At 41.6% G+C, this 20,739-nt stretch overlaps 1 protein-coding gene across 1 annotated transcript; it reads right to left on the reverse strand.

Annotated features, from left to right (window-relative positions):
* On the reverse strand, nucleotides 1–11,465 carry PLGRKT (plasminogen receptor with a C-terminal lysine). The gene is made up of 5 exons (XM_033173597.1): nucleotides 11,395–11,465; nucleotides 9,551–9,637; nucleotides 3,492–3,622; nucleotides 837–946; nucleotides 1–486 (listed from the first exon to the last, which is right to left on the reverse strand). Exons 2-5 carry the CDS (start codon nucleotides 9,629–9,631, stop codon nucleotides 365–367), a joined length of 444 nt encoding a protein of 147 aa, XP_033029488.1. The 5' UTR covers nucleotides 9,632–9,637; nucleotides 11,395–11,465; the 3' UTR covers nucleotides 1–364.
* Nucleotides 11,466–20,739: the final 9,274 nt, after the last annotated feature.

Here is a 20,739-nt window from a genome sequence, read left to right on the forward strand (position 1 = left end):
TTGTATTAAATCCGTTTTATTTCATAATGTGCATTACAGTCAGACAACAGTTTTCAAAACAAGTTTGCCGTGATCCGTCTAGGTATAGTGCACATAGTCCTCTTCTCTGATCCAACAGGTGAAATTGTGTATGCTTAGCCCAGATTAAAAAATTATAATTGGCCTATCGGCTTTTTGAGAGGGAGAGCAATGGTCTAGAATCTAGACACACACATCCAACTGTATTTATTGCCAAGCAGTTTGACTGGTGAGATTTTAGCAAAGGCTCCCTGCATACACACTGTTAGATCAGAGCTTCACAAGTCAGTAACATGATTACAAATAGATATTTCTGTTCTCTGAAGCACTGCTTCACCACACCAAACTATTTTTCAATGAAAAACAAGCTCTGTGCTCTTCTGGCTTTTTCAAGGCCATCAAAAGTGAGGGGTCCTTTTGGCATTTCCACCAACGCGTTCTCTGTGTCAAGTATATTCTCTGCTTCACCTTGGAAGAATAATACAGACACGTGTATATACGTTTGTATATTGTGAGAGCAAAATGATCACAAATCTGCCATTAGCTAAGTGTTGTTTGTTTATATTGGATTTATATACCGTAAGATCCCAGGGCGGTTCACAGGATAAAAACAAGTAAATAAGTAAAACAAAACAGCAAAACAATACCCCCCTTCCCACAGACACATTTAAAAGGCCGTAGGATATTAATCAGCCCAAGGCCTGGTTGAAGAGGAACGTTTTCGCCTGGCGCCTAAAAATATAAAATGAAGGCATGAACCTTCCTGGGGAGAGAATTCCACAAACGGGGGGCCACTGCAGAGAATATACAATACCTACCTTTCATTCTTTGCAGAAGTGATCCATAACCCATATCATACTGGTAGGCAAGCACAAAACTTAAAGGAACAATTGGAAGGAATAATCCAGGCTTTTTTCTTTTAATTGCCCTGTTTATTAAAAAAAAAAGTAAGTAATATCCTAAAGCTTCAAACAAAATAACACATTGAATCATAGCATCATAAAATTGTATAGCTGGAAAGGGACCATGAGGGTCATCTAGTCCAACCCTCTTGCAATGTGGGAATCTTTTGTCCAAGGCAGGACTTGAACCCACAACCTGGAGATTAAGAGTTTCATGCTCAACCAATTGAGCTCTCCCAGTTTGGATATCCTAATTGGATATCTTAATATCTTTTTGTTTCCTTTTACAGCAAAGCTGCATATACATATAATTAGATGAATAATTAGACAATATTAAGATTTCCCGTTGTTAGCAAGCACTGGATTTAAGAAACCCTTTAACTTTTTCTTTAGTTTATAGCCCAATTTTGGAATAAGTATGGAAGTGATATGGATAAGCAAGGGGTGATGTTCAATAATGTTTTACACAAAGTAGTCCCACTGGAATTAATGAACATGACTAAGTTCGGTCCATTAATTTCAATGGATCTACTCGAAGTAAAACTTAACTGAATACCACCCAAGGTTTTATTTCCTCAGTACCTACTTTTCAAAAATTCTTGGCAATTCCGTAGTCTGTTATCAACTTTTAAGGCATCACATCAAGTGCCATCACACTATCAGATATTGTGACAGATATTGTGAACTACTAACACACACGTTCCAGTTAATTAGATATATTATAGTGCTGTTATCAATAATGCTGAATGGCAGAGACACCAGAATGCCAATGTTCCTTTGTAAACTTCTAAATAGTTGAATTATTGTCGTCGTCATCACCATCAATTTCACTATGAACCACAATTGGCGTACAATGCATGATCAGTGACAATAAGTCAAGTGTGCATTTCTTTGATAAGGTAGAATTTGCCTAGGAAAACTGGGAAAGAAAACACAATGGGTTGTATGCAACTATGTTCTACTCAAGAGTGGTCCCATTAATTTCAATGTGTTTCCTCTGAGTAGGACTAGCATTGGATATAATCCAATGAATACAAGGGGAAGAATTCAACATAGAGCTAAGTATGGACCATGTTGTTTGCCATCATGGACTGTTCCTGCTCTGCTTTCCAGAAAGGATATACCGGTAGTTGCCGTTCTCTCTCTGATGGTAAGAGGAGCCCTTGGAGCAGATGGAGATATTGCTACCTTTTAGCCTGGCTTTTGACATTTGACGTGCATGTTTTCAAGAGCCACCTCAGTTTTATTATTGTAAGGGTTGTTTTTTGTTTTGTTTTGTTTTTTAAAATAATCTTCAGCTGTATGATCCTAGACAATTGTTTGGAATATAAGTAGGTGTTTGGTCTGCCGTAGTCGAAACAAAATTTAAAAAAAATTCCTTCCAGTAGCACCTTAGAGACCAACTAAGTTTGTTCTTGGTATGAGCTTTCGTGTGCATGCACACTTCTTCACTGAAACACTGGTGACTTCTGTTTCAGTGTATCTGAAGAAGTGTGCATGCACACGAAAGCTCATACCAAGAACAAACTCAGTTGGTCTCTAAGGTGCTACTGGAAGGAATTGTTTGGAGGTAAGGGCCCTTGAAAGCAACACTTACCTACCCAAAAGGAAACCGCATGTCAACATATTTTACATCATGGGGCAACATTCATAATTACATTTTATAACAATAAAACGAAGCAGAATAGATCTGTCCATTAGCGCCTCCTTTTCCGAAGTCAAATCCATTGTCAAACATTGATAGCTTTGCATGTTTTCTCAAGGGCCAGACCTCCATTTTACATTGGAGTGTTTGGAGATTTCAGTGAGACTTTCATTTTGTAAAACCCATGTTTGGCTACTCTTAATTTGCATTGAGGCTATGGAGCAGGGGGAGGTAGGATCTGATTTTTCCTCACACCGTGACCCTGATCACCAGAACTGTTTAGAATATTATATACCAGGTATAGGCAAACTCGGCCCTTCAGATGTTTTGGGACTGCAACTCCCATCATCCCTGACCACTGGTCCTGTTAGCTAGGGATGATGGGAGCTGTAGTCCCAAAACATCTGGAGGGCCGAGTTTGCCTATGCCTGTTATATACAATAGTCTATTTTAATTCCCTTGCTTTTAACTTGCTTTTAATCTTTTATTATTTTACTGTGTGCCTTTTTGTTTCTATACTGTTGTAAACTGCTGTGATATATTTCTATGAAACAGCAGTATATAATTATTATTTTTTAATGTGTGCAGCGAATGACATCTTCTTGCACAACACAACCTTCTTCCCTCTCCTCCCTCCATGGACACTCCCCAAGTCCCCCCCCCCAATCCTCCAGAGTAGATTTAGGGGGCACAAGAGAAGGGGGAATCCCATTGCACAAATGGACCTCATTCTGCACGCACACAACAGCTTGGCTGAGTGCCACCCACTGAGCAAAATTCAACTAAGTTATATCCAGAGAAGATGCGCTGGTATTAACGGACCTAACTTAGTCACGTCCATTAATTCCAACAAGTCTACTCTGAGTAAAGCTTAGATGACAAACAAGCAGTCTCTCTTGCACTATTCAGAAAAAAGGGCTGCATACCCAACTGTTAGACCGACGACAGTGAGTCCGAAAAATGTTCCAAAATACTTGAGAAATTCCCGCGTCCAAGCAACCTGCATAGCCATCTGCCTCTCACGCATTTGATTTTGCATCAGGAGTTGCCTTTCAAGCTGTAAGTAAAAGAAAAAGACAACAATAACTTTATTTGTAAATTTAAGTAACTTTTCTACAGGACAGTCCCTACGTAACTGGTATAACATGGTTTTTGTATTAGTGTGTATACTTCTTGTTATGGCTGATATGACCACGATGGTTAAAACAACAAACTACGGTAGGATAAATTATTTGTGGCTTAAGAGCAGTTTGTACTATTATCTCAAAAGTAGTACTTGAATTCTTGAATATGCACTGGCTCCAATTGCTGAACAAGAGGCTTCTTCTCTACTTTATTCTTCCTTTCAGTGACTTTTAGGTAAGATGACTCTCCCATGAGACCTCTGGGTATAGGTGGTATATAAATTCAATGAAGAAAATTAATAAATTAGCTTATTTGGGGAGAGAAAGGATATGTAGTCAAGACATTAGTGCTTCCTTCTGCTTGAGGTTGTGGAACAACAGTTCCCACCACTTAGTACCAAATATCAATTAACACCATGTAATTGATCTTGTCAGTATCTGACTGGATAGAAAAGTCTATATTCAAGGAGACAGTTCAGTATTCTATTCCTGTGAATGAAAATGACGTAAAAAAAAAGGCAGATTGGGTGAGGTGATAAGTGTTAGATTGAGGCAGTTACTCAGAATATATATTGTACAGTCGTATCTTGGATCCTGAATGCCTTGTGAGTCGAACGTTTTGGCTCCCGAACGCTGCAAACCTGGAAGTGACTGTTCCGGTTTGCAAACCTCCGACGGGGCCTCTGATTGGCAGTTCCTGCAGCCAATTGGAAGCTGTGCCTTGGTTTCTGAACCTTTTGGAAGTCGAACGGACTACCAGAACGGATTCCGTTTGACTTCCGAGGTACGACCTTATATACCCATGTGTCAAATTGGAACCCTTTAAATTCTTAGAATTTATCATGTCATGAGAACACAGCCATTCTAATGTGTGTAACAGAGTGGTGCGAAAAAGATTAAATGTATGTAGAAGCTTATGTAATCAGTTTGCTAAGGAAAAAAGGGGAAATAGGGCTTATGGTTGCCAATAAAGGCTTATGGTTGGGCAGGCTGAACAACAAAGTACACTAATCTTCTGGGCATCTTTGAAATATATTTCTTTTTGTCCACCGAAGATATATAGGCATGTGAATACACTCCACGTAGTAGTGTGCCGACACCTGCCCTGAAACCTGTAATAGCAGAAATCTGAAAGAAGGGCATCACTAGAACAGGAACGAGGGCAGCCACAGAGACAAAGACCAGAAACGTGGAAGAACCAGCAAGTATGGACTATGCTATATAATCCTGGTCAGGCTCACAACTTGCAGGCTAAAAATTATCAGAAGGGACTAATCATGTGTAATTCAACCTTGTAATACATGGAGCCTCAAAGACGATGATTATCAAACCCGTAAGCCCATAATGAGGTGCACGAGATCTCTGATTAAGGTATGCCTGCAGAGATATACATTATATGGTGAGACCTCTAGTACCAAAGCAATGCAAAATACTCCTTGTTCTCAAAAGAAACATGCCCCAACAAGAAAGAAAAATTACACCAGCCCACAAGCTGTGCAGGTATCTTCTGTCTCATTGAAAGCAATGGTAGGGATTTTTTTCATTTATTTTTTTTAATGACCAAGTACAAAACCAACGAATGCCGTTTTCTTATTTAAGCAGAAATATAACAGTGGATGATTCGGTTGCAGTGTCTAAGCTGTGGGGCTGTTCTAGAACTCTTTCAGCAAGGAAATTACTGGCAAGTGTCATATGATATTTCTATTGTTCTTTTGAAGTGTATGATGTGCCCTATTCAGGTGCTCTTTTTAGAGGGGGCAAAAGCACCCAAGCAGAAGCGTGAGTCAGGAGCAATGATCTTTCTAAAACCACCCACTGGCAAAGGTTATTGTCATCGCTGCACATTCAGTACATCTTGCTATTTGGTCAAGAGATTGTTGAGCTAAACTGCAGTCGACAACTGCACACACACACACACACACACACACACAAATGGTGCTGGTTTCCTGGGTTTGCGCTACACAGAAGCGTTATCCGCTCCATGGCACTGAAAGCTTCAAGAACAGTTTGGCCAGTACACTGTCACCGTAACAGCACAGCAAAATGTTGCCTTGCGTGTCCTTGCATGTGCTCCACCATGAAGCTTGCGGGGTCACCCTGGGCCAGTCACTTTCTCTCTCTCACCCTAACATACCTCACAGGGTTATTGTGGCGATGAAAGGAGGATGGGGAGAACCAGCTCCGTGGAGAAAAAGGTGACATATAAACGGAACAAAAGAAATCCCCGCTTACTTCTGTATCATTTTATGTTTTAGCAGGTGGGGCTGGAAACCCTTGATCCTCAGGATGTTGGTTGGACTCCCAGCTCTCACCTGTATGGCATAGGTTTCCTACCCCTGGTCTACTCTATGCATAATCCACAGATCCAGCCCAATGTTGCAAACTTGCAGTAGGTTAATCTTCTGTACATATTTGACACATATCCTTTCGCAATTGTAGTTGCTATTAATATGAAATCTGAGATCAACTCTGCAGCTCATTATATAGTACTGGACAAGGTTCACATTTTACATCCTCTTTCACCGAAATCTTGGATGTGTGAGGGGGAGGGTAGGTGGCAAGAGAAATCAAAACATGAGTAACATGTTGTTGTTGTTGTTGTTTAGTCGTTTAGTCGTGTCCAACTCTTCGTGACCCCATGGACCAGAGCATGCCAGGCACTCCTGTCTTCCACTGTCTCACGCAGTTTGGTCAGACTCATGTTGGTAGCTTTGAGAACACTGTCCAACCATCTCATCCTCTGTCGTCCCCTTCTCCTTGTGCCCTCCATCTTTCCCAACATCAAGGACTTTTCCAGGGAATCTTCTCTTCTCATGAGGTGGCCAAAGTACTGGAACCTCAGCTTCAGGATCTGTCCTTCCAGTGAGCACTCAGGGCTGATTTCCTTAAGAATGGATAGGCTTGATCTTCTTGCAGTCCATGGGACTCTCAAGAGTCTCCTCCAGCACCATAATTCAAAAGCATCAATTCTTCGGCGATCAGCCTTCTTTATGGTCCAGCTCTCATTTCCATACATTACTACTGGGAAAACCATAGCTTTAACTATATGGACATTTGTCAGCAAGGTGATGTCTCTGCTTTTTAAGATGCTGCCTAGGTTTGTCATTGCTTTTCTCCCAAGAAGCAGGCGTGTTTTAATTTCGTGACTGCTGTCACCATCTGCAGTGATCATGGAACCCAAGAAAGTAAAATCCCTCACTGCCTCCATTTCTTCCCCTTCTATTCATGTTCATGTTCTACATGAGTAACATAATGGTTAGCAATCAGATAAAATCATTATCCAAGCTTCTTTTGGTGTTCTTACATTTTTAACAGCCGGTCCACTGCGAAGTGCTACTAACAGAAAATGTAATGTTCCTATTTCCTCAGAGAAGTTTTAAATTTCATAGGACACCCACCTGCCCTTATGCCAAAGGCACGGTTATCCTTCATTATATCTTCAGTGTCACTGTCTGTTAGATGAAGCTAACAGCTATGTGTTAAACCAGTGTAATTCCCATTATAGTCAGGAAGCAGCAGGCACGCATCTTCTCTCATCCTTCCCCAACATTTACTATTATGCTCTTCAACTACAACCCAAATGAAACACTGTGTGCAATTTTTAACAAGACAACCTCTTTAGTCATATGGCGATAAGATACATGGCAAAAACATTTCAGTAGCTGATATTTTGTGACAACTGAAAGTGACACATCTAATTTAGTGGAATACACACAAGCAGAATTTATTGTCATTAAAAATTAAATTTATCCATCTAAGTTCTATGATTCTATAATTAGTACATATCTTGCTGCAGACATTAAAGCAACAACAACACTGAATTGCAAGAACACCAGTCACTCTTATTTCCTAATCTAAACCATCGTTTCTTTAGCCTCCCACTGGAAACAATACCCCTCTAATTCATTACTTCTGTTTGCTTGGGGGCTTCCCATAAACATCTGGTTGGCCACTGCTGGATTGGATGTACCTTGGCCTGATCCTGCAAGGCACTTCTTATCAGCGGACAACACTTGTCATAAGGAAGACTAATTAAAGCTTTCGGACATGGAGCTAGATAAGCACCCCCTCCCTAGCTATTTATTTTTTACATGCCACATAGGGACATGGGTGGCGCTGTGGGTTAAACCACAGAGCCTAGGGCTTGCTGATCAGAAGGTCAGCGGTTCGAATCCCCGTGACGGGGTGAGCTCCCGCTGCTCGGTCCCAGCTCCTGCCCACCTAGCAGTTCGAAAGCACATCAAAGTGCAAGTAGATAAATAGGTACCGCTCAGGCGGGAAGGTAAACGGCGTTTCTGTGCGCTGCTCTGGTTTGCCAGAAGCGGCTTTGTCATGCTGGCCACATGACCCGGAAGCTGTACGCCGGCTCCCTCGGCCAGTAACGCGAGATGAGCGCCACAACCCCAGAGTCAGACACAACTGGACCTAACGGTCAGGGGTCCCTTTTCCTTTTACCTACATGCCACATGGCAATGTCACATCTTAATTAAGAGTACTTTTAAGTGCTACAATTTCCTGGAAAAAAGCCAGCCTTGGATTAAACAAATACCACTGTTAAACTAGGCAGCATATCATTCAGCTAAACTAGGAGCATAAAATATTCTGTATTTTGGACCACATACTTTAGACTCTTCTGCTCCAAGAGAGCCCCAAGGACTACTTTAAGGGAAGAAAAAAATATTTTGAAGACAAATTGCACCAGCAAGTTTAGAATGTGATTCTGGAAGCAGAGAATACGTAATCAAGCACTGCAGAGGGTTTTTCCCCCTTAAAATAAACAACAACGCGCCATTATCTTGGATATATTTGTATTGCTTAAGTGTTCTGAAGCCGCACAGCAATGTATTATATTAACAGTAAGGTCTTCAGGATAAGACAATCCGATAACCTAATCAGATTTGCCAAGGAAGACAAAGACAAAATTAAATTCTACATGGCAGATTAATAAAATCTGCAGGAAAACAGGATACTTTATTACCTTCCTGTTCTTTAATCTGCTTCTTGTTCTCCTACTGGGAGGGAGGGGCAGGTAATGTAAGATTCTCTTCCATTCACCCCCACTGTCAACTTTCCTCCCTCTGATCTTAACTTTAAGGCTGCAATGAGGGTGCAGAGAGAAAAGAACGAAAATATTTGTCTTTCTACACCACAGGTCTCTCTCAACTCCCAACTCTCACTCCTCTTTCTTCATTCAGGTGTACGTATGTGGGTGGCGCTGTGGTCTAAACCACTGAGCCTAGGGCTTGCCGATCGGAAGGTCAGCGGTTCGAATCCCTGCGACTGGGTGAGCTCCTGTTGCTCGGTCCCAGCTCCTGCCCACCTAGCAGTTCGAAAGCACGTCAAAGTGCAAGTAGATAAATAGGTAACGCTCCGGCGGGAAGGTAAACAGCGTTTCCATGCGCTGCTCTGGTTCGCCAGAAGCGGCTTAGTCATGCTGGCTACATGACCCAGAAGCTGTCTATGGACCAACGCTGGCTCCCTCGGCCTATAGAGCGAGATGAGCGCCACAACCTCAGAGTCGTCTGCGACTGGACCTTACGGTCAGGGGTACCTTTACCTTTATGCATCACACAGATAAATTTACTGTGTGATCCTAAACATGCCTACTCAGAAGTAAGCCACATTTAGTTCAATGAGGCATACTCCCAGGTAAGTGGGTACAGGACTGCAGGAAGGCACCTTGGCAGTTCCAAGGTGCTTTTGTCCGGGAACAAATGATCTAATCCATATTTTAACTTCAGTTCCCAGTACCACGTATGAGATGCATGTCATTGTGGGGTAACCAATGCTCTATGCACATATTTTTGCACCAAAGTATAAAATCATTGCATTGCTACATGCTCTGTAATATAATAACCAACCTGAAGTCGAGAGTTCATGAGCATAAACTCCTGTTGACTCTTTAGGTTTTCATTCATAGACTTCGAAAACATGAAACCCATTTTGACCTAAATGGAGATAATATAGATTTTGTGCAATGATCATTAACACACTTGAAATATGAGCTACAAGTATTATTTTTGCTCCCATAAAGAAATGACTCAGTAATAAAATGCACCAACAGTGCAAATCTAACACTTGAGAAGAGAAAACTACTTATTCAACCTTTGCATGTTATTGTCAACACATCTCTTTATTTGGCATTTTATTGACACTAGCCCATCCAGAGAGGCAGTAGCCTGAAATTACGTACAGTAGTATGAAATGTGGGAAGCTCCTGTTGCTGTGGATCCCCAGCCTTGGCACCCTCCAGATATTTGTTGGACTTGGGATTCCTTTCAACCCCAGCCAGCATAGCCAACAGCCAAGGGTGATGGGAGTTCAAAACACCTGGAGGGCACCAGGTTGGAGAAGCCTGTCCTAGAAGAAGGCTTTCTACAGTCTCTGGGTGGTAGAGGCAACTCAGTCCTGGAGGTGGGGGGAAATATACATCACCTACCCACCCCCAAAAGTCCTAAAAAGTAATTGGGGGGTGGGGAGCTTTACCCAAATGGCAGAGTATCTAGGGGGGGTGTGTATTCTCCCCTCCTGCAACAAAAATAGCATATATGTATGTGTGAGATGGTTGGACAGTGTTCTCGAAGCGACTAGCATGAGTTTGGCCAAACTGCGGGAGGCAGCGAAAGATATGTGTGCCTGGCGTGCTCTGGTCCATGGGGTCACGAAGAATCGGACACGACTGAACAACAACAAATGTGTGTGTGTGTGTTGTTTTATATACATATATACTGTGTACGTGTGTTGTTTTATATATGTGTTGTTGTTGTTGTTGTTGTTGTAGAGGTGTGTGTGTGTTGTTTTATATAGTTACAGTGGTACCTTGGTTATGAACAGCCCTGTTTACGAACTATTTGGTTTACGAACTGCGCAAAACCGGAAATAGTGTCCCAGTTTGCGAACTTTACCTCGGTCTACGAACGGAATCCAAACAGTGGAAGGGCACTGGAGGTGGGAGGCCTCATTAGGGAAAGCGCGCCTCGGTTTAAGAACGGTTTAGGTTTAAGAACGGACTTCTGGAACGGATTAAGTTCGTAAGGTACCACTGTATACTGTATGTGTGTGTTGTTTTATATATGTGTGTGTGTGTGTGTGTGTGTGTTGTTGTTGTTGTTGTTGTTGTTGTTGTTATATATATATGTGTGTGTTGTTGTTATGTGTGAGTGTGTTGTTGTTATATGTGTGTGTGTTGTTATATGTGTGTGTGTTGTTGTTGTTATATATATGTGTGTGGTGTTATTGTCGTTGTTGTTGTTGTTGTTATATGTGTGTTGTTATATATGTGTGTGTTGCTATATATATATATATATATATATATATATATATATATATATATATATATATATATATATATATATATATATATATATATATGTGTGTGTGTGGTGTTATTGTCGTTGTTGTTATATGTGTGTGTGTTGTTATATATATGTGTGTGTGTGTGTGTGTTGTTGTTGTTGTTGTTGTTGTTGTTGTTATATATGTGTTGTTGTTGTTTTTGTTGCAGGAGGGGAGAATAACAGAGTGCAGAAGCGCTCCAGGTCCGAGGGTCCACACTCGCAGCAGCAGCAGCAGCAGCAGCTCCAACCCGCCCCATATTCCGCCCTAGAGAGCAGGCGCTGCAGAAACGCCCCACCGCCCGCCCCACAGGCGCTGCCCCTCGGAAGCTTCCTCCCTGGCCCCTCGGCCCCTCTTTCCTTCCCCTTACCTGCCGCCTTCCCGGCCTCCCTTCCTCCTCCTCAGCGGCCTCCCTCCGTCAGCCAGGCCAGGCTCTCCCTCCTCTCCGCCCGAGCGGACTTTGCGCCGGCCCGCCAAGACAAACTTGTCCGTGGGCCAGGAAGCGATGGGACGTCATTTCCGGGCACGTTTCCTCCTCCTCCTCCTCTCTTCCTTTTTCTTCTGCTGCTGCTTCTTGAGCGGCCGACCGGCGTTTTGCCCGGAGTTTGGCATAAGTGGCTCCGTCTGACCTGTCGTTTCTACGGACCGCTGTGTATCTTCTATGAATCCTAGCAGGAGTTGGAAGGGGCCTCGAGGGTCATCCAGCCCAGCCCTTTCCCCCCCTCTCCCCTGCGATGCAGGAACCTTCTGCCCGACGTGGGACTCGAACCCACGACCCTGAGATGATGAGTCTCGTGCTGCACCGACTGGAGCTGTGGAAATCTTTCAATAAAAATAAATAAACAGGGAGCGATTTCAGCGGATGGGTGGAAACTGCGGGAGGGAAAGAGAGGGTGGGAGCCCCTCTTTTTTATTTGCAAAACAAAACAAAAAAAGTAATTGGGCTACTAGGCCAGGCCTGCGTGTTGTGTTGTGTTGTGTTGTGTTGTGTTGTGTTGTGTTGTGTTATTCCCCAGCTACTGTTTAGGGGGCACGTTTAGGGGGAGTAAGCCCCTTTATTTTTTAGGCTTGCTTCCGAGTAAAGCTCGGTCTGTGAGGCTGCAATCCGTAAGTTTACTCAGAAGCAAGGCTCATTTAATTTAATTCAGGGTTTGTAGGTGGGGAAACGTGTGTAAAAAAAGAAGAGACAAAGCTCTTCTACTTCGGATATAACTGGCCAAATGAAGTGTTCTGTTCAGCAAAGGGACTTTCCCTCAGCCCCAGCCTGAATGGCCCGATGGACAGGTGTACTACATTATTGGCTGAAACCAAAAGTGCATTCATTTTAAAGCGCATGAGTTTCCCCAAAGAATTCTGGAAATTGTAGTTTCCCTTTCCAAGGCCTACAGCTCCCAGCACTTCTTAACAAGCTGCAGTCCCCCGAATACTTTGGGGGAAATCGTGTGCTTCAGATGTGTGTTGAACACACCTTTAAATGCATGGTGTGGATCCAGCAGAAGTGTGAGAAATATATTTTAAATGCACGCATTTTGTACACCAAATCGGTATGGAAGTGGCTTTCCAGCTGCAAAAGTTGTTCATCAAGAAAGGGACCAGAAACTAGAAAAAAACATGAAATCTTTTAATTCTGTAGTCAGATCTAGGATGCCCTAGATCAGTAATATTTTAGTATATGGTTGGAAATTGCATGTATGCGAGACTATTGAAGATGCTAATTTAGTTTATATGCCTAGTCTCTTTAAAGTTTTGTGTTGTTGTTGTTGTTGTTGTTGTTGTTGTTGTTGTTGTTAATAAACTTACCCCAGAGTCGTCCGCGACTGGACCTAATGGTCAGGGATACCTTTACCTTTTTTATGCACAGGCCTATAAAGTATTCCATTGCTTCCTTGAAAGGAAATGACCACAGACATATTGTACACCAGATGGCACTATTTCTTTTCCATTGTGCTGCAGTTCAGCTACTAGACAACTGAAATGTGCATGGTGGTGGCTTCCAGGTTTTTTTAAATCTATATAGGGCCACATCCGTATTATACTTTAAAGCACTATTATACCACTTCCAAAGAACCCAGGGAACTGTAGTTTGTTAAGGTAGGGTTGCCATATTTCAAAGAGGAAAAACCAGGACAGGACTCGAAAGTTGTTGAGCTTTTTAAAGGAAAACCCCGAAGTGCGATCTAAGACCCAGGTATTCCACCTTTGAAATCCTGGTATGGTAGCCCTAAGTAGAGATGTAAAATTTCTGGAAATTTTGAAGCTTGGGGTGAAAAAACCCGTTTTTTTCCAGGGGTTTGTTTTTTTAAGGGAAATTTTCGGAAAAATCGAAAAAATGCTACATTAGCACTTCTATTTTCTTTTCCAGATTGAAAGTCATTCTGTTACCTTAGAAATATAAAATATAACTATGGACAATTTTAATGGGCATAAAATTATCACAACTAGCATATTAAAAATATAGTGTATCCAAACACTTATTACAAACAGAATTTACTTGTAAAATAATATTTATTTGTATTTGTAACAAATAGAGCAACAATCTCCTGAACTGTTTAGTGGAACCAAAAAAAAAGCGCCACAAAACAAATTTTAAAAATCCAGAAGTAACAATTATTCGTATTTCCTCTCCACAGTATTAAAAAAAAAACATTCTCATAAAGAGAACTGAAGAAGGAAGTGGGACTAAGTTTCAATGAATGGGCATGAAATTTAATCAGAATCATTTTCTGAGCTGTAATTAAGTATATACTGTTATAAGAATTACCTGAAATGCCACTGCTTCATATGGAAGTCTGTGGCGATACGGAGACTCAATAGTTGATTCTAGGTTCAAAGCTCCGGTCGGGAAAATGACAGAGACCAACAAGTTGATCAGGCAAAACAATACTGATCCTTTATTGAGACAAAGAAAAAAAAACTACAGCTGTAGGGTCCCTGCCTTCTAAGAAAAAGGAAAGGGCCCCGATAAATGGGAAACCCTTAATATTTATACCCTCCTATTCCCATACAATCCAATGGTGGCTGGAAGGTGTGAAAAACAAGGGTCTTACACGGAAATTGGATAGTTCATGGAAATAATGGGTGTCCTTTTCATGTGGAGGGGTGTCAATTCTTCCCCTTATCTTCCTATGCGAGACAATAGCTGCTAGCTCATCAAAGGAGTAGATTGACAGCCCTGCTGAGAATTTCCTTCCTGAGGGGTGATAGGTGATAAATTCCTGAGGGGTGATTTGCAAATGGAATGAAGAGGAAGATGTTTGAAAGCTGTGCCAGTGGATCATGGCGTCGAAGAGGAGGATTCTGGGAACTGGTGAATCGGGCCTCATCTCCAGTCCAGTTACCCCTCTCTGTTCATGGCTAAAATGGTAAAACTAGACATGCCCTGGCATCGCCCCCCCTCGTAAATTCTTATAACAGTCCCCTCTCTGAGGCAAGATTGTTGTGTAACAACCAATCATTGCCTCACACAATCCATGGTCACGTATTCTCCTTCCCCTAGGTGGTACATTGGAACAACTTCGGGAAGGGCGGGAGCTGGCTGGAGGGGCGCAAGGATAGGAGTGCGAGAGACGGGGTTGCGGAGCGCTGTCATGGAACGACTATTAACGCTATTTGCAAGCATAGCAGACACTGGATATTACGTAAAACAAACAAACAAACAAACACTTATTTTGTTACTAAATTACTCTGTGGTATTCTAGCACTTTGGGATAAATATTTTCTCAATAGTAGTCTTATGCTTTACATTTAGTAGGAGGGTTCATTCAGTGACTGACAAATGAAGTTGGTTTGTTGTTGTTTTTTGTGTATTCCCAGGTGTCATAGCTAACTGGTCTCCTTTGACCTTCAGCATTCCTCAGCAGCAACAATTCCTGGGGATCCCCGTAGGGCTTCCCTTTGACCATTTTCGCCTTGCCATAGGTTTGGGCAGGTTTGAACATGTCGTGAGGGAGATGTCCTTGCCTTGACCTTTCTATGGGATGCATTTTATTATTTGGCGTTGGTCTTGCACTCTAGGAGAGTTGCTCAGTTGTTGCAATGGAACCAGAAAGCTAATTGCAGCCTGAATACACTTGTCCAATGCAAGCTGAGTCCAATTAGAATTTACATATGCCCATGGTTCTCACTCTCCAAACCAATCTGTGAAAAACCATTCTAAAAAGGCAGTGGTCCAAATTAATAATTTAGCATATAAGGAACCATTCCTGCTAAATCAAAGCATAAACACCTTCATGTATCTGGGGTTTTGTTTTGATCTTGAAGTTTCTTCTTGACAAAATGACCTAAAACAATCTAAAATGTGTAGGGAAGGTTGGAATACCAGGTGGGACAAGGAAATGTGGTCATAAATTGGTCTAACGTAAATATTGGACTACACAATAGCCTGATCTATTAGAAAACATAAAATGCATGAGAATCCTCCATTGGGGTGTAAGCAATATATACAAAGACACCATACAGTAAACATGACAACAATTACACACAAAAATTGGGTTCCCCCCTTTGTGGAATTTACATATACTGTCAGACATAATTCAAAGTTTCTGCATAACATTACACAACATAAAACATAATAATTATATATCAGATGCATATCTTGTGCAATCGTGATCTTGAGACCATTCAGAGAGAAAATGTCCTTACAATTCAACTCCCCCCCCCTTCAGTCTTTTGGAGGTAGATAGCTGTTGCCATTCTGAAAACTCTGAAGTGTTTTGTTGTTGCAGGTAATAGTCTTGTGGTCCCAAGGAATTGGACTGAGGGGTTGCTTCTTTCTTGTCACCATTGGGTCTGTATAAAGGATATCCTGTAAGTGGGCAGGGATTTTTTAGGACGTAAAGATACAGTTAGAAAAGGAAGGGGTAAAAGTCAAAAAAGAAAGGGAAATCTCCTTGAATCTTCTTGGGAAGCTGCAACAAATGAAATCTTAACACATTAAGCATTTTATTCATTTCAATATTATCATCACATTTCTATATAATTACTACTGTTATTATCTGCTAAGTTTGTTTGGTTTTTTTCACTTAAGTTTATTATTATTATTACTATTATTTGTAAAAAAATTACTCCACATGTTCAAAACAAAAGGGTAGAAATGCAAAAAGATAAAATCTAAAAGGGAACAAAAATAAAAAATTAGATTACCACTTAAACAATTTTTCAGATGAAAACGGACTTGACACAAAGACATCAGATTTAGAAAAAAGAGTTATTATTAAATAATAGAAAGACATTATAAATACCATACAGATTACTATAGGACTGTAACCTTAAGGATTCAAAGGTGAAGTAAATTAAGATGGAAAAATGGTAAAATAATGGAAAAAGCTTAAAATTCATCATGTGCTATCTGATAAGAGAACTTACAGATGGTACCTGATCCCATCCAAATCAGTCAAGAATAAATAAATATCAGCAATAAATTTTGGAGATGCAATAAATGAAGAAACCTTATTCCACATGTTATGGAGGAACCAAAATATATATAGGGGAAAAACCATGACCTATGAGGAACCAAAAATAAATAAATGCTAAAATGCACAATTTCTAACAATGAGTATCTCAAATGGAAATAAAGAAAGTTATGCTTCACAGTCACAAAAAATAGAGGGAAGTCAACTATATACCGCAGGGATTCAAACTATATAGCAGGGATTCAAACTTCTCCTTACTCTTTTTTTTTTTTTGCTGTGGAAGAAAAGAGGGACAAAGAAAAGGGTTATACTGGATTAACATAGAGAGAATGCTTAGGGTGAAATGCAAAGAGATAAGTATTACATAGGAAGCATTTTGACCAAAGGTGCAAATCAGTGGTAGACTGAAGAGAAGAGGTGCCCCCCATTCCTAAATAAAAACTGTTATAGAATTCACTTAAATCCCCCCTTTTCTCAAAAAAAAGAAAAGAAAAGAAAAATAAGCTCCTGAGAGAGCACTCATTTTTACCTGTGGAAAGAATTTGGCATGTTAGGATTTTAAAGCCCAATACTTAATTCTGTTCTTGTTCTTCAGGTGGCCCCTGGAGCAATCTCTCTGCAGGGCTAAGCTTTGTCAGTAGCCTCTGTGCATGTACAGAATTCATGATTTAGAAATCTATTGTACCATTCGAAGGAGTTGCATCCATTGGCTAAATTACCTTGAATACAGGAAGGAAAACGCGAGTAGATTTTTTTTAAAGAACAGGGTTGGATTTTAAACAGAAACCCAGCAATTCACACCCCTAACCAAACCCAGCAATGAAATTGGTCAAATTAAATTTTGGTTTTGTCAGTTCAAATCCATTTTTCTAGGGTTTTGTTGTAAGACATTTTCTGACACATTTCCTGTTTCTCGCTGCTTAGGGAATGGGCTTATAAATCTTAAACCTTAAATATTTTGAACTTCAGCATTCAGACAAACCTAGTTAAGTTTGGTCAAATTAAATTCCTAATGAAGTCTCAGCACTAATCATGTTTACTGTACCAAATAAACATCTCATACCCCAGGCAAAATAAATTGGGAGCTATGCCTCCTTTATCTACAGGAAATTGGGGTGCAGGTTTCTATTCTCAATTGTACCATTTGCAGACAAAATTATTCTGCCCTTTATTTACAGGAGAAAATGGTCAAGGTTCATTGATTAGTCTACTTGAGTATGCGGGCTATCATTATTTTGTGTGCGCCCCCTCTGGTCATTTAGCAGAATACCTGCTCCCTTATATACGAGTAAAAATGGCCAGAGTCAGAATGAATAAAATTCAAATTTTCTCAGTGATTTTAGCCAAGGCAGACTAAATTCTCTGCCCCCTCATGTATGGGAAAATGGCTTTTCATTTACAGGGATGGTCAATGTTGTATGTGCTTAAACTTTAAATAATAGACAAAATGGTAAACAAACAAAAAACAACACTCTATCCTGAACACTGAAAACCAATATTTCCAGCTTTCCTTGCCAGAAAGCAGACCTGGGCTGAATTTCAACCCATCACCACATCAGAATTAGAAAGTTACTCTCGAATGCTTGCAGACACATAGCCTTCCACATAGCTATAAAGTGGGAGTTTGAAAGGGACCCTGAGGTCATCTAGTCCAACCCCCTAAAATACAGGGTTCACAAGATTTGTACTACCAGAGACAGATGGTTTGAGTGAGGGTTTTTTCCTTAGACTAGAGATTGCAAGTTCTTAGAGAAATTTTTTAAGATACAACAGACGGTTTTCCTAAGATTTGATAGGGAGAGTCTTTTGCAGCAAATTAAGGATTAAAATAATCATACATAGGAAAGTGAGATGGGGGGTACCTTTGGCAACCCCCCCCCCCTTTTTGCAGTCTCCTTGTTAAAGGAAGCTTACTCAGGAGTAGATTTACCTGTTTGAGCACAGGAGAAGATGGGGAAGGAAAAGCTCAGACAGAACAAAGAGAACCTTTTTTTAAGGCTTAAGGCTGATGAAAATCAGACACTGCAATTTATCTTGTAAAATTTAAGACTTCTGCAGCAGGAAAAATTGTGTATTGAACACTGAGTTCACAAGTTCAAAGTTTTATATAAAAATTCAAAGTTACAAATCTCCCTTTTCTTCCTGCTCCTTTACTGCAGGAAAAGGGGTAAGCTTACACACACACACACACACACACACACACCTTTTCCTCTGTGGAGAAAAATTGGCCTTCTGCAGCCTCTTTAAAAACAGCAAACATGCACACATAACTTCCTCTGACCCATTTCAATTCATCAGAATACCGGGTGGTGATTTTCACCCATTCTTTCATGCAGAGCTTCACTAGTTTAGGCTTTTGGATTTCTTTTCCTTCCGATAAAACGTCTCAATTCTTGAGGACATATTTTAGCGGACTGTCAAGAGTTCAGACAAGAAATAAGCTCCTGTGGTGCTTCTTTCTCTCCTGAAGCCTGAAGTTTTGTCTCCTTAGACAAGGGTGCACCCATCTTAATTCACAAGGGGAACCTGTACAGTACTCTCAACTCTGGGGAACTGGGGTTTCCGGGGTTCTCTGGGGTTTCCGGGGTACCTGGGACAAGACCTTAAGGGAAGTGGACTGACTCCGACAAGGAAAGTGGACTGACTCCGATAGGAAAGTGGGTCTAGGAAAGATTTTCTACAAGTTTCTGCTACTGGGAAAATGGGGTCTGGATAGCCTTTAGGGAAAGTGGACTGACTCCGACAAGGAAAGTGGACACACTCCGATGAGGACCTTTCTTTACCCTCCCCTCATTCACAATGTCACAGCAACCTCCCTGCCTCTTACAATCTAAGCTCAGTCTCTACTGAACGCTTGCAGTGCTGCAATGCCAGTTCGAGATGAGAGAATTTTAAAAGTAGGAAAGGAATGGGTGCCCTTGCGTTTCCGTTCTCATGGGTCATGCCCAATTAAGGTCTCCATGAGAAGGAGGGCGGCTGCACCCGAAACAGATTTTGGGAAGAGGGTTCCCACAAGGCTCTCTTTCTGGGCAGACTCCGACGGAATTTGAGCCTTGGGGACAGATGGGGAAAAGTTTAAGAGAAAGGACCCTGCAAGCTCTCTATCTGGGCAGACTCCGACGGATTTCAAGCTTGCAGGTGGCAGAAGAAAAGGAGAGAATTGCGGTTGCTGTGACAGAAATTCCCACCCACAGAATCAGTTTCCCTCTGTACTCACTTCGCAGCGCGCTGTCTTCCTTTTCTCGTTTCCTCCGATGTAGGAACAAAGAGCTCAAAGGAGAAAAAGAAGACTACCAAAAATTCCCCAAGACGGCCGTTTGGATCAAAATTGTTTTCCCTGGTTGGTCCCGCTAAGGATCCCAGTTAGGGCCAGGACTCCAGAGTCAGTCCGGGAAGGAGAACCCCCCTGCAAGAGGCTGGGTGCGCTTGGGCTCTCCAACCTCGGTGCCCTGAAAACCCCGGCTAACCGAGCCTCCTGGCTGGCAGAGCCAAATTGTTATAAGAATTACCTGAAATGCCACTGCTTCATATGGAAGTCTGTGGCGATACGGAGACTCAATAGTTGATTCTAGGTTCAAAGCTCCGGTCGGGAAAATGACAGAGACCAACAAGTTGATCAGGCAAAACAATACTGATCCTTTATTGAGACAAAGAAAAAAAAACTACAGCTGTAGGGTCCCTGCCTTCTAAGAAAAAGGAAAGGGCCCCGATAAATGGGAAACCCTTAATATTTATACCCTCCTATTCCCATACAATCCAATGGTGGCTGGAAGGTGTGAAAAACAAGGGTCTTACACGGAAATTGGATAGTTCATGGAAATAATGGGTGTCCTTTTCATGTGGAGGGGTGTCAATTCTTCCCCTTATCTTCCTATGCGAGACAATAGCTGCTAGCTCATCAAAGGAGTAGATTGACAGCCCTGCTGAGAATTTCCTTCCTGAGGGGTGATAGGTGATAAATTCCTGAGGGGTGATTTGCAAATGGAATGAAGAGGAAGATGTTTGAAAGCTGTGCCAGTGGATCATGGCGTCGAAGAGGAGGATTCTGGGAACTGGTGAATCGGGCCTCATCTCCAGTCCAGTTACCCCTCTCTGTTCATGGCTAAAATGGTAAAACTAGACATGCCCTGGCATCGCCCCCCCTCGTAAATTCTTATAACAATACTTTCAGGCCCTTTTTGTTGCTCTATATTTTCTTCCAGTGCTTGGAGGCCTAGTGAAGAGGAACAGAACCAATGCATACCACACGCATGTAAAAACAAAACTGAAACCTTTTTTCTTTTCTGGTGACAACAGCACCTCCT

This window comes from Lacerta agilis, chromosome 16, assembly GCF_009819535.1.
Source record: "Lacerta agilis isolate rLacAgi1 chromosome 16, rLacAgi1.pri, whole genome shotgun sequence".
NCBI lineage: Eukaryota > Metazoa > Chordata > Lepidosauria > Squamata > Lacertidae > Lacerta > Lacerta agilis.

What these genes read in the sequence shown, in the direction of transcription:
- PLGRKT (XM_033173597.1), bottom strand. Translation starts at nt 9,631, where the DNA reads ATGGGTTTCATGTTTTCGAAGTCTATGAATGAAAACCTAAAGAGTCAA. An exon ending in TCATGAACTCTCGACTTCAG is followed by an intron (nt 3,623 to 9,550) that starts GTTGGTTATTAT and finishes TTTTACTTACAG; the next exon opens with CTTGAAAGGCAACTCCTGAT. An exon ending in ACTTCTGCAAAGAATGAAAG is followed by an intron (nt 487 to 836) that starts GTAGGTATTGTA and finishes TATTCTTCCAAG; the next exon opens with GTGAAGCAGAGAATATACTT.